This window comes from Natator depressus, chromosome 8 (assembly GCF_965152275.1).
Source record: "Natator depressus isolate rNatDep1 chromosome 8, rNatDep2.hap1, whole genome shotgun sequence".
Taxonomy (NCBI): Eukaryota; Metazoa; Chordata; order Testudines; family Cheloniidae; genus Natator; species Natator depressus.
In genome coordinates, this window is record NC_134241.1 from 6,420,660 (window position 1) to 6,434,797 (window position 14,138).

Sequence of the window (14,138 nt, forward strand, 5' to 3'; positions counted from 1 at the left end):
TGGTTCAACTGACTGTGGCTCTCAGAGTTAGCAGTGTAGACACTTGGACTCTGGCTGGAGCCTGGCGTCTGAAACCCAGCAAGGGGGGAGGGTCTCACAGCCCAGACTCCAGCCCAGGTCTGTACGTCTGCTCTCCTATTTGTAGCCTTACGAGCCTGAGTCATACTGCCATGGCTGACACACTGTGGGTCAGGAGGAAGCAGGGTTAATGTCAACCTAACAGTTAGCTGTAGCCTCACCTTTCTCCTCGTAGGGGAGAATCCCAGAATCGTAGCTACCCGAGCTAGAAAAGACCCATTAGACTTTCAGTGGGATTTAGGCACCTAAGTCACTTTTGAAAATGGGACTTGTCCTTGTCTAGACACTTGAAAATTCTCCCCCCGCGTGCTCGTTTGTTTTGCTGGCAGAAGTTGCCGTTGCCAGCTTTGCTCAGCTCTCTGGTCAGGTTCTCCCCCGTGGCTGGCAGATGCTGCACAAGCACCTCTGGGGAGTGCTGCCGATTTGAAGTGATCGTGTGACACCACTGCCTTGGATGTGATGAGCATAGTGTCCCAGCCATTCCAGACTGACTCTGAATACCAGGCCTGTTGTTATAAACAGCCTTAGGGTGGGGAAGGCCTCTGCCCCAAGCCCCTCACATTCCTGCTGAGAAGGGTCTAGATAGCGGGGCTCCCAGACCCCTAGAAACCCAACTTCCCGCCTCACAGGCCTTGTGGCAGCAAACACATCTCAGGAGCTTGGACTTTGCTGAGTGGCCTTGTCTAGAGCCTGGATTGGCTCAGTCTGTGCCTACCTGTCCTCCAGGCCCATCCCTTTAGTGCGAGGTCCCCTGGTCTTCACATGGGCTGGTTTCTGTGTCATTGCAGGCACTGACGAAGGTGCCATCATCGATGTGGTCACACAGAGGAGCAACGCTCAGAGACAGGAGATCTTGAGAACCTACAAGTCTCACTTTGGCAGGGTAATGACGCTGGCTCCTTCCCCCTGCCGCTTCCTGCCGCCTTCCCTTCCTTTCTGCTCTTTCCCTTCCGTCTGGTTGCTCATTTTCACCTTCTCTTTCCCCACTACTGTCTCCTCTGTCTCCCCCAGGTCTGACAAAGCTGTGAAGGGTGGGGGAAAGACTCAGACAGAGTTCAGCATCTTTGTATCTATCCCTTTCCTGTGAGAGAAATCCCAGCCAGGAAGGAGTTGGGTCTTTAGTGGAAAGCCCTTCTGTCCGTTCTCCCCAAATAACCCTATCATTAAGGGCCATGTTTTCAAAATGACCCCAATTTTTGGATGCCTCAAGTTTTGAGTGTCCAACTTTAGACAACTTGGGGTTTGATCTTCCAAGAACTGAGCTCATGCCTGTGAAATGGGGTCTCCTGTGGGGCATCCCAGAACGGAGGCACTCATAATGAGAGGAGACACTTGAGAATTTGGGCCTAAATATACTATTTCCATGTCTCCATAGTACATGCACTTCACACTCATTGATGGACTTTCTCCTCATGCCACCCAAATTGCGGAAGTATTTAGTCCCTTTTTACAGATGGGGCACTGAGGCACAGGGTAGCCTAAGTATTTGCCCATGGTATTTCTTCTTTGCTCCCCTCTCTTATTCCTGTGTTCTGCACCTTTCCCCTTGCTGGCCAGCAGGGAGCACTGAAGATTAGGGGATAGCTGTGACTTCCTCCATCACTAGCTGCTCTGAGCTGTCACTGGTGAGGAAGACCGAGTTAAACGTCTTGACATCCCTCCCTTTTGCAGGATCTGATGGCCGATCTGAAATCAGAGCTGTCGGGAAGCTTGGCCAAGCTGATCCTTGGACTGATGATGACACCGGCACAGTTTGATGCCAAGCAGCTGAAGAAGGCCATGGAGGTAAATTGTTCGTTCGAAAAAGTCTCCACAGCTGTGTCTGACGTGGTGCTCCCGCTGCACTCTAGCCAGGCTTCCAGTGCTGCATGGCCAATGCACGGGAGCAATGCCATAGGGTGGCATCTTTCATCCAGTTGGCGACTTCCGTTTGCTTCTCCTGTTGCAACAAACTAACAGGGAGAGAGGCAGGGGATGGGCCCAGACCCAAAGCAGAAATAATCAGAATACCTAGCTGTCATACAGCTCTTGTCATCAGTAGATCTCAAAGCACTTTACAAAAGGGGGTCAATATCATGACAGGTGGGGAAAATGAGTCATGGGGAGGTGAAGTCACTTGCCCATGGTTATTCAGCAGGCCAGGGGCAGAGCTGGGAATAGGACACAGGTTCACTGAGGGCCCGTGCAATGCTCTACCCACGGGGCCATGCCAGCAGGAGTTTGGGATAGGAGCTATAATGGGAGGGAGAGCAAAATGTGACAACCTGGGACAGCACCATTTGTCAGTGAAGAGAGAGACCAGGGTCAGATGCAGCTCAGAGACTTGCTGTGGATCCCATGTGTCGTAAACATCCCCACCCCAACAAGAAAACAGGTTCTCTATCGTCATCATATCATCCTACCATCTCCAGAGCCTGCTGCAGCTCTCACCATTTAGAACAGCAGAACTTCCCTTCAAAAACCGAATGGGCACCTGTAGGATTTTCAGGGCAAAAGGGATTTTTCTTGCCTTCTTGAATCCTGAGAGCTCTTCACTGAATGCCTAACTGCAATGAGAGAATCCCCTGATAACTATGCGGGAGAGGAACCAAGCCAGCAATCCAAGGAGAATAGCTTCTGTTTGCTGTGCTGTGAATTAGTCATGACTTGCCTTGAGGTCCATAAACACAGCGTTAGGTGTCACTGCCTTGGGGGGTTCTCCAGACTCCACAAATACAGAGGAAATAAACAGAAATGAGGACATAGCAGCAGGGTATTTACCCTGGAGTTACCGTGTGCTTATGGATTTTGTCTCGTGAAACAAAGCATTGCTGTGATTAAAGAGATCTTTCTTATTGTGTGACTGGGATGATGTGGAAATGCCCAGCCTGGAGGGTTTTCATCCTAACTTCACCAGGAACATCCCTCTGGAAGGCAGTTCCCATCCCGCAGTGTGCCGTGCGTCGCTAACGTAGGGACGTGCTGTTCTCTTCCCTTTGTGCTTCCAGGGGGTTGGCACTGATGAGAACATTCTCATTGAAATTTTGGCCACTCGGAACAATCGGGAGATCCAGGCTATTAACGAGGCGTATAAAACAGGTAAGGAAGCCGGAGGAGAGATCTTAGAGAAATGCCGGGGGGAATCTGCATGGGCAGTGAGCCTGGGGAGAAGAGGGCTATATTTCAGCATTATTGAAAGTGAGGGACTCAAGACCGATGCTGCCCAAGCTCCCCCCAGCACAGCTCTGCCGGGGTAAGTGGTCTATGTACCACTGCTGCTCCAGGCTTGGGTTCCTCACACAGCTCTACGAAGGCATGAAGCCTTCTAGGCATGGCCAGCATCTCCCACATGGCCCTTGCCTCCGTTCAGGTGCAATAGAAATGTATGAGGTGCTTGGCACAAGTCCTGGATTTCCTGCATCTCCATCCTCGGCAAACGGGATCCATGCCTGCCTACCCAGGCTCTTGTCTTAGTGCCCATCACCATCGCTTCTCCCTGAGCGTCTGTCGTTAGAAAACGGGAGAGTCCAGGATCCGATTCCAAGCCCCTCCCCTTCTCTCCCAAACACCCGCTGCCCTGGACCAGGCAGCTCCATCCGTAGTAACTAGCAGTACATGCCCGTCCTGGAGCCTCGCCATGACCCAGTTACATGACTCATGTCCTACCGTTGCCCTCTCCTCGCCCACTCTTCCTCCATCTGGCCCTTTCGTTATGGAATCCGTGGAACAAAGGGCTTGTCCTTTTCCATGTGGGATCCAGGTGAAGGCTTTTCAGCCAGCCTCCAATTCCGAGCACCCACTGTTCCGTGTCCAAAACTGTGCCTGGAAAAGCTATTGTGCGTCCATTTTATGTGTGCAAATAAGGCAGCTGGATACACAGGCCGCAGGTGCAAAGGACCGCTCTCACCTGCCCTGTTCCAGCCCCGGGGCCCGTGTGGCAAGCATGATTAGCTGCCTGAGCAAAAACGGATGCGTAAGCGGAAGGCGGGGACTGACTCTTTGAGGTGGAATGCACATTTATATTGTGTTTGTTTTTGCACTCCTTCCTCCTCAGCGTATCACAAATCTCTGGAGGATGCGCTGAGCTCTGACACATCAGGACACTTCAAGAGGATTCTTGTCTCCCTGGCTCTGGTAGGGTCACTTTTTGTCCAGTGTGCTTTGCTTGTGGGACTCTGGTTTTCCAATCTAACCCCTCGCAAAACTCCAGTTTCCTCATACCCCCCTTCTCCCCAACAGTTAACAGGGATGTGGTTGTGTTTCTTCAGGTAGAATCTAAGACAGCTTGCAGAACTGAGGAATACACCAGGATGCCTTGGTGTGTGCCCTTTGGTTGGCTGTACCCACTCAAATCTTTCACTTCTAGCTCCTGTGGCCTATAGGAAAGCAACATGCCAAATGGCCATCCAGTCAGACTGCAGGCTGTTGAAAAGGTCACACTCTAGGGCACGTTTTTTAAAGGGGGGAACGGAGCTATAAATCCAGACAAAAATGTCTCTAGAGTCCCTGGGCCAGATCCTCAGCTGGTGTCAATTGGTGTAGCTCTACTAAAGCCAACCTCCTGCTCTAGGTCCATGATGCTGTGGTGATTGACCCTGGCTGAGGATCTGGCCCCATCTCGTCTCTATTTCTGAGATGGTAACTGAGTGCTGGACAGGAAATGCTCAGGGCTCTCAGGCAGCCTGTCCTTAGCGAACAGGACTTGGTGATGCTCTATCCCAGCTGGTCAAGGAGTGTTGGAGGAAACGTCCTCTGTGCCCACATGCTGGGGTGGGACTGGAGATCTGACTGTGGATGGTCCTGGAGTCTTTGTGCCCCAGTTAAACTCCTGATAAATATACTGTCACTGCAGAGAACAGGGAAGATCTGGGGAGCCCGGTGACTTAAAGGGACATTGCCACGCAGATGGTACCGTGGACTGTGGTCCTCTAATTCAATACGGAACAGGCAGCAGCAGCGCTGGCTTCCCAGCCCCATCCATGTGTGTCAGGTGTCTTCTGGAGAGACTCCTGGCAGTGGTGAAAAGGGAGTACAGGCCCCAGGGTGCCCATTAGTGCTAAATGTGTGGCCTTTGGGATGTAGACTCGCGTGCATTAGGAACCAGGCAGAGGTCACCAAACAGTTGTCAGCAAGCCAAGGCTTTTGCCACCAACCATGTGACCTGGCTGTGAAAGACTCTCTCTGCCACCGCTAGTAGCCTTGGCCGTCCAATATTGTTTGGGTGTGCAGCCGAGACAAGGACCCTTCCTACTCTGAGCAGACATTTCTTCCAAGATCCTTTCTCCATCACTGTCATGTTTAAACACAGGGCAACCGTGACGAAGGAGGAGAAGACCTCACACGAGCTCATGAAGATGCCAAGGTGAGAACTGCACCGGCAGGCATGCACACGTACACACATGCTCACAGAAGTGGGTGTGGGAGTGGGTGTTATTTATCAACCTCTCCTTTGCTCCTTGGTTCTGAGAATGCTCACCCCGAGACCACCTACCCTCTCCGTTTCTGTTGGGTTCCCTGCACCCAGCGCTGAGGTGAAGGGCCTTCAAAGAGTTTGCGTTGCTTAGTAGCTCTTCTTTTCCTAACCTAAAGGAAAAATCTCAATGAAATTTTCCATGAGAATTGTCTAGCTGGGGCTTGCAGAAATCACATTGTACTGCTAGGAGAACTGGGAGGAGTTGCAGGGGCAGAGCTTCCTTTTAGAATTTAAATCAATCATTTTATTAGTTAATAAGACGTAGAGTTAGTGAGCTGGTTGGTGTCCAGGGCCCTGAATGAAGTGCTGTAACGTGTGCCAGTCTGCCCAGAGATCCCTGTGGCATTGACTCAGATAGACTGTTCAGACCATTCTGGAGGGATTTCCTTCCTGGGTTCCACAGCAGCTCCACGCTGGTTAGTGCGATCGCTGGCTCTTTCCCTGTTTGTCTCCTGCCTTCGCTTTGCTCCTTCCTCCTGCCTTGAACGACACCAGCCACTGCACTTGGAAAGCCAACAAAGCCAAAATGTTCAAACTGGGAGCCTAACATCCGGCACCTAAACAAGGAGCCTGGTCTTCTGAGGTGCTCCAATGGGAGCTGTGAGTGCTCAGCACCTCTGCAAATCAAGCCACGGTTTCAGGTGTCCAACGTCAGGCCCCCGTGTTTGGAAAGACTGGCCTTCATGACTCAGATGTTCCCATGCATAAACCCACAAGAAAAATGCCTAGTGAAGCAAAACTGTTTCTGGGACAAAACTGTGTATGTTTGGGTAAAACTGCCACCCTCGATTTCTGCAAGCCCTAGTTCTAATATCCTGGAGCCGTTGCTGTGGCCAGAGCTCTGTAAACATACGTGATGGCTACAAACCATGACAGAAGACAAGGTCCCTCTCCTGAGAAGCTCCCAGGCTGGCACCCTGGATTGTAAATGTTCTTATCAAAGGAAACATCTCCTTGCCTCCACCACCACCACTTGGTTGTTCAGAAGCTAGTTGGCAAAATAGCCACCATTTTTCCGGGCCACACAAATAAAAGTCAGATCCCCCTGCTGGCACCACCGCTGCAGTGAGCTTAGGAAGGCTGTCCCACGGGGAGAAGCTCAGCGCTTTCGCTTTGCACAGGCTGGCGCCAGTGGCTGCTGTGGTTTGATCCGTGGGAGTTACCGATCCCTTGCGTTCTGCTGGCAGTGACTCCGAATCTCAGAGTGGAAGGCAGCTGAAGCGGCTGGGCTGCTCCTGGTTCCTAATCTAAATCAACCAGGAACTGCTGAATTCATGATTTTCAGCACCTAAACCAGCCCGGGCTTGCTTCAAAGGCCCCTGGTCCCCAGTGAGCATGGCACGAGTGCCCTGTTGGTTCGTCACCTGGACCCAGTCACAGTTAGCCTGATGGGGGTCAAGCGTGGAGACCCCTTGGCACAGCTTTGCCCTCCACAGAGCACACACTTCAACCCCCGTGACAAGAATCATCTCCCTTCTCCCCCACCCCCTGCACTGCACCAGCTGGAGAGCCAAAGCCTGTTTAAGAATCTCACTGGCCTGAACTATCTGAGGTGGCTTCCAAGGGCTGCGTGAAGCGTCTGCTGCTGCAATGCCTGTGGACACGGCTGCTCCGTGTAGGGCGACCCGATTTTATAGAGAGAGTCCCGATATTTGGGGCTTTGTCCTATATAGGCGCCTATTACCCCCCACCCCCTGTTCCGATTTTTCACACTTGCTGTCTGGTCACCCTAGCTCTGTGGCCCCGCCATGCGCTGCTCTCTGTGCTTGAAGCATGGTGACATGTGCCTTTTGTTAGTACGGCTGGCGCTGTTCTCCTGGAGGAGGTTGTTAGCATTGCTGCCAGCAGAGGGGGGGCTAACATCACGACTGCATGCTGCTGTGCGTTCCTCCGCCTGTCCTGAGCAGTGCTTCACTCAGACCTGCCGCTGATTGTCCCGGAGAAAGAGAGAGGCAGTGATCAGTGGCTAAAATGACCTATGCTGAGCAGATGAACTCCAAATCCCAGGCCACTATTCAGGCCATTCCAGCCAAACTACTCCCCGTGGCTCAGCCCTGGAGGAATGCACGGGAATAATCTCCCATTTCGTCAGATAGCAAGACCAATGCCCTCTCCGCCCACGTGGGCTCAGAGAGGGCAGAGTAGGTTTTCGAGGCTGGCAGAAGAGAACAACGGTCGCCATGTATTTTTGTGGGCCACCGTGTGTGTGGAACATCTTCTCCCTCTCACTGCACCAAGCAAACCCCCTGATCTCCTCCCAGTTCCTGTGGCTTGGCCTTGCATCACCCAGCTCCTCTCTGGCATGTGCACAGGTGGCCTGTCACGTCCTCATTCCTCCCCCTCTCCGGGTATGTCCACACTGCAGTCACGGGGTGTGATTGCAGCTCACGCAGATGTACCTGAACTAGCTTTAATCCAGCCAGCTCAGGTACCAGAGCAGTGAAGTGGCAGCAGCTTCACGCTTAGCCCTGTAATTACCCTGGGTTGGGCAGCCTGTGCTGAAGTGTGCACCACCGCCTTTACTGCTGCTGAAGCCGAGCCAGTGAGATTAAAGCTGTAATCACCCCCTGGGACTGCAGCCCAGACATTGCCTTAGCCTGCAAGCTCTTCAGAGCAGGGGCCTTGTCTTCCAATGTGTTTGCAAAACTCGGGGTGTATTGTTGGTGCTCTGTGAATAATAATGATGGGCAAGGATGGTGTCCCTAGCTTCTGTTTGCCAGAAGCTGGGAATGGGCGACAGGGGATGAATCACTTGATGATTCCCTGTTCTGTTCATTCCCTCTGGGGCACCTGGCACTGGCCACTGTCAGAAGACAGGATACTGGGCTAGACGGACCTTTGGTCTGACCCAGTAGGGCCGTTCTTATGTTTTTATGCTCCATCACCCTGCTGGGAGACCACCACTCCCAACGGGATTTCCACTGTGCACGCCGTTCTCCTCTGCCCCACACGAGGGCCCTCTCTTTAAGGGGTTGTTAGCAGAGGAGGGGCAATGGAGTTTTCTATATTTTACCTAATGCACTTGTGAACAGCCTCATTGCCTGCCCCGGTGACCACTGGCATTTTCAGCAGCCAGGGAAGCAAAGGGAATGGCCAAGCCGCTCAGTGGCCAGAACGGTGGGCGCCTCCCCAGGCAAACGCGAGTCCTCTTCTGCCACCCTTGTCTCCTTCTCTTTCGGTAGGGGGGAATGATCGGTGCCTCCCCCAGGAAAGGGGGTGTGCTGCACATCTCTGACCCTGTTGCCTTCCTCTTCCCCCCCCCCTCTCTCTTTCTCTCTGCCAGGTGGTTGCTGAGAGCCTGGTGAGTGCCTGCCCTTTTATTCTTTGACCCCCCCCCCATCTGCATGATTAACAGGATCCTACCTAGTTTGTTTGCAGTGCCGGAGGGGGAGGGGGCAGTAAAAGCCTGCCCGCTGGACAGCTGCAGGCTCCTCCTAGGGGTTCTCTGTGCAGGGAGCTCTCCATCTCGTTCCCACGGGCCAAATCCTGACTCCTGTCTCTGTCAGAGCTCTCCCTTGACGCCAGCTGGGGAATTTTGCAGGAGTGCGGGCTCCAGGCCTGAGCCCATGTACGCAGCGTCCTGGGGGAGCAGCCTAGGCAGTGGTCCAACTCCTCAATTTCTCACACACACCCCCTCCCAGAAAGTCCCAGGGGAACCCAAGTGACAAGACTGATGATGGGTGTCTGGGAAATGTGAGTAATGGCAGAGTCCCGGGGCAGTCCCAAGTCACTTCAGAGGGAGCAGCACTGTGGGCCCAAGCAGGGGAGACATTTGCTATGGGGAACAGGGGCAGTTCCCCCCACACCTTGGTTTATTCACACAAACTTTCCCCTCCCCTCCCGAACTCTTCTGAAGTGATGCCCCCGGGCCCAGTTTAGTTGTACACCACGTAGCCCCATTGACTGCCGTGGGGTTACTCCTGATTTACACTGGCCCAAGCTTTATATCTGCCCTCCCAGAAATCTACAGAGGCGTCTGCAGACTCCAGACAGACCGACAAGCCTCTCCGTGCCCAATGGGGCCCCATGGGATGTCCTCTGGGACCGCCACCTTAGAGCCTGGCCAGGCCTCAAGGTGCACTTGGGAGCTTGAATGGAAGCTGCTTACACAGGGTCCACACTAAGTGGGAAGGTCCTGCACTAGGGGGAGGAGAAGGGAGATCGGATCCTTTCCAGCCTAGATGTGGAACAGCTGGGAGCCAGTGCTGTTCCCTTTGAAGTCAAGGGCAAAACTTCCCCGGATTGCAGGAGCTTAGGCTCAGGCCCCCGCCGAGGGAGCGTGTCTCAGGAGCACCGGGGTAGTGGCGCCGGCACGCTGCGCCAGCACTTTTGCCGCACAGAGGAGGCCATTTGGCTCTCAAAATGGCGCACCCGACATGCGTGCGAGGTCACGCCGGCGGGGCCGTTCCGACTGTGTACAGCCCAGTCAGGACCACAGCACTGCTCAGGAGTGACCGCTGCTCACTAATGACTTGAGACTCGCGGGCCTGCACGGTTTTAGAGCGGGTTAACTATTGCTATTTGCAGTGTGACTTTCTACTGAAATAGTGAAATCGATGCAATCCCTAGGGTGGGCGCAGTTCTGGTGGGATAAAGGGGCTTCACTTCAGTATAGGCTATTCCCGTTCCCTACGGGTATAAAGCACCTTTGCACCAACACACACACACACACACACAGAGGTGTATCTCTTTAACTACACCGGGCATCGTTCGCTACAGTGTTTGTGTGTGGGCAAGGCCTGAGTAAAACATAAGATCACAGAAATGTAGGTCTGGAAGGGACCTCAGGACGTCAAGTTCAGCCCCCTGGACCAGAATCAAACCGAGGGAGCCAAGTTGGTTGGGAAATAATTAACTTTCCCTGTCAAACATTTTCAACAAAAACAACGGGGGGGCGGGGGAATCCTTTGTGTTGCAATTTTTCAGATTTTCAGATTGTGGAAAACCACAATATTTCTGTGTCTGGGTTTTCCTGTTTTTCAGTGAAAACCCAACTATTTTCCAGAGAAATTGACTTTATTGTGTGAAAATCCCAGTTTTGTCAAAGAAGCTGTTTTCCTTCTGAAAAGCTTTTTGGACATAAATTTTTCCACCAATTCTCCCAGGAAGAAAGGGTGTACAGCATGCCACCTCCTGCTCTCTGCCCTGTCTCCTCTCCTCCTTCACTCTTGCTTGGTTTTGCAGAAACTATCCGATGTTTCCAGCGGCGACTCCACATCACTGGAAACCCGTTTCTTGAGCATTTTGTGCACCCGGAGTTACCCCCATCTCCGCAGAGGTAGGAGCACATTAATCACGAGCATCTGGCCCGATGACTAGTCGTGAATTCTTCGATCTGACCTGTGGTGCCCACATTGCGGCTTCCTGGAAGAGTGAGCTTTCGATGGCCTCGCCCATAGTGATGCAGCCCCTGATAAGAGGGTGGAAATTTTCCTTTCACCCGAGGGAAAGAGTGGCAGACCCTGCATCTCTGGGTCTCTGGGTTCTGGTTGCCAACTGCGCCTGCCTTAGGAAATACCCATGTGCTGTTTTGTAACCGTTCCTTCTGGCACCTACTTAGCCTTTCCTAACACAGACCAGAGGGCTTGATCTTCAGGTCCTAGGGGCGTGTGGCTTGGGGCAGGATGCAAAGGAGGGGCTTAGGTGGCTTTGTACCCTGCTCCCCTGCACCCCAATCTTGGGGTCAACTTGAGGCTGGTTTGGCCTGCAGGAGAACGTAGAGCAGCCTCAGGACTGGGGGGCTGGGACTTTGTATGCTCTGGCTTGTGACTTGCTCTCTTCTCCTTCGGTCCCCAGTGTTTCAAGAGTTCATTAAAATGACCAACCATGACGTGGCACACACCATCCGGAAGCACATGTCTGGAGACGTGAGGGATGCCTTCGTGGCCATAGGTCAGTTCCCCGCTGTGTGCTCAGTGGGTGGGGGAGCCCAGGACTCTACTGTGTACACTGGCCCACTGTGGGATGGTGCATGGCCCTGTGGGGCTCTCTGCCATTGCCCATGCAGGGGGTTCCTTTACTAGGTTACACAAATCACAGTCCACTTTAAGACCTGCAGTCCCATGTACCACACCTCTCTAGGGCTGGCTCTGGGTCGCCTCTTCTCTCCCTGAGTGTTCGGCTGGATCAGGGCCATAGTGAGTTCATGGTGCTGTACTATAGGCTCCAGTCCTGCGTTGCTGAAGTCAAGGAGAGTTTTGCAAGTGACCCCAGTGGGAACTGAGCGGGGCCCATTGTTAGGAAGGGATTGTATTACTTAAATATTGTGATGGTATCGGGAAAGCTGTCTTTTATTCTCTCTTGTTTTCTGTATGAAAGCCATAATCAAAATCATACTAGGGGCAAACAAAAGAAAATCAGGGATTGGTTCTGGTCCATCTTTCTCCATTCAGTGGAGATGAGGCAGCTGGATAATTCAGAGCCTGCTAATTGCCTGCCTGGATTTGGGTGGGGAGAGATCTTAGAGAGTGGCCTAAACTGTGAAGTTGGGATCCAGGGTGAAATTCTGACCCCACTGAAGTCAATGGGAGTTTTGCCATTGATTTCATTGGGATCAGGTTTTCCCCCTGGGTTCCTATCCCAGCCCCACTAACATACAGGGAGGATGGTTGCTCCCTCTGAAATACCCAAGCAGAGAGCAAACAGCACCCCCAAGGCAAAAGCTGTTAGAGGGGCTATACTGTGGGGACTGATTCCCCCATGCCAGCCCCCACTGGGGTATCCTGGAGACTTACTACTATTGCTGGGGGTGAGGGGCAGGACTGGTTACTTGATCCTTGGCAAGGTTTCCAGACTGTCTCTCTCTGCTTGCAGTGCGGAGCGTCAAGGACAAGCCAGCTTTCTTTGCCGACAAGCTCTACGACTCCATGAAGGTGAACATAAACTCTCAGTTTGGGGTTCCCATGGCAACTGGGCCCTCTTTGCATTTTGCAGCCTGGCTGGAGCTGGGGCGGCCCTCTAGCAGTGGCTGGTATTTTCCGTTCCATGGGTTCAGGTGAAGCATCCGCCTGGCTGCTCCAGGTGCAATGCCTCTGCCCCGCATTATGTCCGACGACAGTGTCGCTGCTACCACGCTTCCCTGGGCACAAAGATTTGGAAAACTCGTCTAATTTATCAGCTAGAGGAACGGTGGGAGGGGACCCCACCGTGCTCCCGCCCTGCCCATTTTGCTTATTGTACTTTCTCCCCACGTTGCCAGGGCATCGGCACCGATGAGAGAACCCTCACCAGGATCATGGTGTCCAGGAGCGAGATCGATCTGCTGAACATCCGGCGTGTGTTCAAGGAGATGCATGAGAAGTCACTCCACCACATGATTGACGTGAGGCGGAGGCGGGAACTTCCCTGTCACATTCCCACTGGGCACTGTCCCTATCATTGACCAGGAGTGGGCCAGGCTTTAAAGATATGCCTCTTAGCTGGGCCTTTGCCCTTTAAAGTTGACTGCAGGGGAATGTCCAGGGCTCTTCTTAATTGCTGGCCATTAGTGTCACCATGGTGACTGCTGGGTACTTTAGAAAGTCTGGCCCCCACTGTTTCGGGGAGCCAGCTAGTCCATCTGCCAGGGGATGCAGGTTTGTGCCCTGCTGGATGGTAACCGGCACTTTGTCCATTCACGCTTTAAATGTACCAGGCAGGCAGTGAACATTGTGAGTGAAAATTTCTAAGGTACTTCTAAGAGGCTTGTCCCCATAATGTCTGGGCACCAGCAGTATTGATCACTGCCTTCTGCTGGAGGAGATCAAAATGCTTCAAGGGCCAGATCGCGCTCCCCTTATTGGGTTGACACAAGATTCTCCTCCCTCCCAGAGGGTGAGACTGATTTGCAGAGGCAGAGATCCCAGATGGATTCTGGCTTTTCATTTCTCTCTGGCGTTTGTTTCCTTATTGCAGAAGGACACCTCCGGCGATTACTGCAAAGCTCTGCTGGCCATTTGCGGAGGGGACGACTAAGCTGCCCCGGGAGCCCTGTGAAAGCCTGTCCCTGTGTCTGAGCCATCACGTTCACACAGCCTAGATGTCACTGTAGCTTTTAGGGGGCTTCAGAGGACGTTCAGTTCCACTTGGAAGAAGATTCACCTCGAAAAACGTACCGCAGAAGAGTGTAACATTGCAAGCAGTGCAGACCACCCAGGTGGTCAAGGGGTGGGGATTTGGGGGGGAGGGGGATTATTGTCTGAATTGGTGCAAGATGACTCGTGTCCAAATGTGTCACTAACCCAGGAAGTTACTGTGATATAAGAAACGTTTTAAACCACAGAAATAAAACCTTAATGTTGCTGACCATGGAACGACTCCAGTTCGCTTATTGCAAGGCCTTCATGTGAGAGAAAGCCCATCTTCTCAGAACCTTGTGTAAGGCTGAGTGCCACCTAGTTCTGTTATCTGATGACATTGGCTGCCGCATGCTCTGCTACCTTCACTCCCATGGGTATTTTCTGTGGGAAATCTGTCTTTTTTTCTTTCTGGTGGCGTGTGGAACGGAATACCCAGGGGAAATAGCGGGAACGGTACATGCAAAAACCATCCAGGGACTTCATGGTTTAATTCCAAAATACAGAGCTGTCAGGAGTTCTCCAAGGGCTGTGTGACCCAGAGTCCGCTCCAA

General features: G+C 52.8%; 1 protein-coding gene across 3 annotated transcripts in view; it reads left to right on the forward strand.

Moving 5' to 3' along the window:
• ANXA6 (annexin A6) overlaps positions 1-13,675 on the forward strand; it is a 37,876-nt gene extending 24,201 nt beyond the window's left edge. For 2 of the 3 annotated variants that reach the window (XM_074960272.1, XM_074960274.1), the window contains 11 exons: positions 867-961; positions 1,750-1,863; positions 3,066-3,156; positions 4,112-4,191; positions 5,366-5,419; positions 8,814-8,831; positions 10,715-10,808; positions 11,327-11,422; positions 12,344-12,402; positions 12,729-12,851; positions 13,424-13,674. In XM_074960272.1, coding sequence (XP_074816373.1) covers positions 867-961; positions 1,750-1,863; positions 3,066-3,156; positions 4,112-4,191; positions 5,366-5,419; positions 8,814-8,831; positions 10,715-10,808; positions 11,327-11,422; positions 12,344-12,402; positions 12,729-12,851; positions 13,424-13,483 — 884 coding nt within the window. In that variant the 3' untranslated portion in view covers positions 13,484-13,674. Of the gene's footprint in view, positions 1-866; positions 962-1,749; positions 1,864-3,065; positions 3,157-4,111; positions 4,192-5,365; positions 5,420-8,813; positions 8,832-10,714; positions 10,809-11,326; positions 11,423-12,343; positions 12,403-12,728; positions 12,852-13,423 lie in introns of all 3 variants that reach the window. The other variant, XM_074960273.1, reaches the window with a different exon arrangement.
• Positions 13,676-14,138: the final 463 nt, after the last annotated feature.